Source organism: Cyphomyrmex costatus, unplaced genomic scaffold, assembly GCF_001594065.2.
Source record: "Cyphomyrmex costatus isolate MS0001 unplaced genomic scaffold, Ccosl1.0 scaffold228, whole genome shotgun sequence".
Classification (NCBI taxonomy): domain Eukaryota; kingdom Metazoa; phylum Arthropoda; class Insecta; order Hymenoptera; family Formicidae; genus Cyphomyrmex; species Cyphomyrmex costatus.
The window spans coordinates 92,163-94,594 of record NW_017276346.1 but is presented as its reverse complement, the minus strand read 5'-3'; the positions used below and the strand labels follow the sequence as shown (position 1 = coordinate 94,594).

The 2,432-nt window shown below is 46.3% G+C and overlaps 1 protein-coding gene across 1 annotated transcript; it reads right to left on the bottom strand.

Annotated features, from left to right (window-relative positions):
• Positions 1 to 413: 413 nt before the first annotated feature.
• LOC108773919 (uncharacterized) lies at positions 414 to 1,321 on the bottom strand. The gene is made up of 2 exons (XM_018539898.1): positions 988 to 1,321; positions 414 to 841 (listed from the first exon to the last, which is right to left on the bottom strand). Exons 1-2 carry the CDS (start codon positions 1,319 to 1,321, stop codon positions 414 to 416), a joined length of 762 nt encoding a protein of 253 aa, XP_018395400.1.
• Between the last annotated feature and the right edge of the window lie 1,111 nt (positions 1,322 to 2,432).

Sequence of the window (2,432 nt, the reverse complement as noted above, 5' to 3'; positions counted from 1 at the left end):
ATGAAAATCCGTGTCATATCACGACGAAAACGGCTATACTGCAATGGTAAATATAGAAAAATCGGCGAAGATTGATCGATTATATCTCAGGAATGAGACAATAGTAGTAGTAGTAGTAGTAGAAGTAGATAAATGCAGGTGGGCTTAATTAGCCTACTAACGCGACCTAGATCCATGAGGTTCCATTGTCGCTCCCTGCTTGTTCCGTAGATCATTCAGTCAAGTTCAGCCTCGTATCACTTACCAGACATATTAAACTGTTAACCTTCGCATTTTCTAGATCCTTGGGTAACAAAAACATATGTCAACAGGATTTACATCTTTTACAGTGAGTGCAGGGCATCAGTACAGTAAGTGCAGGTTGTCTTCGCCTTCTTCTCCACATAGCCGGCATTCTCTCTGCTCCGCTAGTCCTAGATTGAATAGATGTGCAGGGGCAAGTGTCCTGTCAGGAGGCCTATGCCGCTCCTCAGTTTTGCTTTTCCCATTGCCAGCAATTCTCTAGTTCTTGCTGGTTTTGGAAGTTTCATGAGATGTTTTGCTCGTTTACAGCCCTTTGCCTCCTTCCAGGAGTTCGAGTGCTCCCGTTCAAGCCACTCTTTGATCCTCTTTGTTCCTGCTGAAAATGGGACCCCGACGATTTGTTCAGCCGGGACCATTTCGGTGCCCAGCTTTGCCACCTCGTCCGCTCTCTCATTTCCAGGTATAGCCTGATGTTCAGGGATCCATATTAGGGTTACTTGGTTTGTAACCCCTAGTGTTGTGAGTGCTTGCATGCAGTCCCATACCACAGATGATTCTGTGGAGGTTCTTGCAAGTGCTTCAATAGCCGCTCTGCTATCTGTGTAAAGGTGTATTTGTTTCCTGCTTTTCCCCTTTAACAGGAGTACCGCACATTTTTGGATGGCCAGCACTTCATCTTGAAATTCTGTGGCCAGCTATCAATTGGTATGCTTACCTCATGGTTAATATTGGGCCAATATATACCTGCCCCATATCGACCGTTTGCTCCCGATCCATCCGTGAACCAAGTGTCTACATCTGGATTGGTTTTGTAATTAGGTATGCTCCAGTCCTCCCTAGTCGGTATTTGAACTATAAAAGTCTTCACCAACTGGTGTCTTCTGGGGATCCTGTCTTGTTTTAGATTAAAAGGGTGTTTATCAGAAAGTCCCAGTCTTGTGTGTCCAGTCCTGGTTTCCTTCCACTCACCCTGACATATTAATCTGTATGCTGTTTGCCTGGCTGTGTATTTGATCACTTGATTTAGGGGCGGAATACTGAGTGCTACTTGCAGCGCCTCAGTTGGTGTAGTTTTCATGGCCCCTGCTGCAACCCTCAGGTATCCTCCCTATAGGCTTTTGAGCAGGTTCCCTGCCTCCACCTTTTCCGCCCTTGACCACCAGACCACTGCTGCATACGTGAGTTTTGGTAACAATACCATCTTGTATAGCCATAAGGCTATCCTGAGGTTCATTCCCCAGGTCTTTCCCATGGCTCTTCTACACGCCCACATAGAGGTGTAGAATTTCTTCCTCTTTTTCTCGAGTGGTTTCCAGCTCAATTTGGGGTCTAATAGGACCCCCAAATATTTTACTGAATTTACATAATTTATTTTCTTTCCCCAGAGCCTTAATGTCTCACTGGGTTTCGGTTTGTATTTTCTGGTAATGATCATGGCTGAGGTCTTTGAGGGATTTACCATCAGTCCCCTCGTCCTACACCAGTTTGTACAATTTACAAGGCTTCGTTCATCCGTTCCTTGAGTGTTGAGAGGAAATTACATCTGGTGATAATGGCGACGTCGTCTGCATATCCGTAGATTTCGAAGCCTGATTTCTTCAGTTTTGTGAGGAGTTCATCCACCAACAGGCACAAGGGTAAGAGCACCACCCCCTGCGGGCAGCCCGCCGTCGGGCTCCCCTCAACTGAGCTGTTGCCATGATTGACGGTCAGTCTTCTGCCCTTCAGCATGTTTTGTGTCCAGTCGATCAGTGTTTCTGGAATGTTAAATCTGTTCATGGCGTCTTTAATCGACATATTTGAGGGGCTATTAAAAGCCCACTCAATGTCGATGAAGACGCCTATTGCATATTTTTTTGCAGCCATCTGATCTTCAACCCCGCTCACAAGATGATGTAGGATAGTGTCCGTAGATCTGCCCTTCCTGTAGGCGTACTGGGATGGGTTCAGCGTCTTTGCAATAAGGTCTTTCAGATACCTATCAATGAGCCTCTCCAACATCTTTAAGATGAAGGATGTGAGGATGATAGGTCTGTAGTCCTTGGCCGTCACATGGCCATTTTCACCTGGTTTTGGTATAAATACGACTCTGGTATCACTCCAGGCTTTTGGAACATCTCTCAGTGCTATGCTAGCCCTCAGCACTCTGTCAGGGGGCCTACTAGGACCCTCCTACCCTCCCTGAGTAG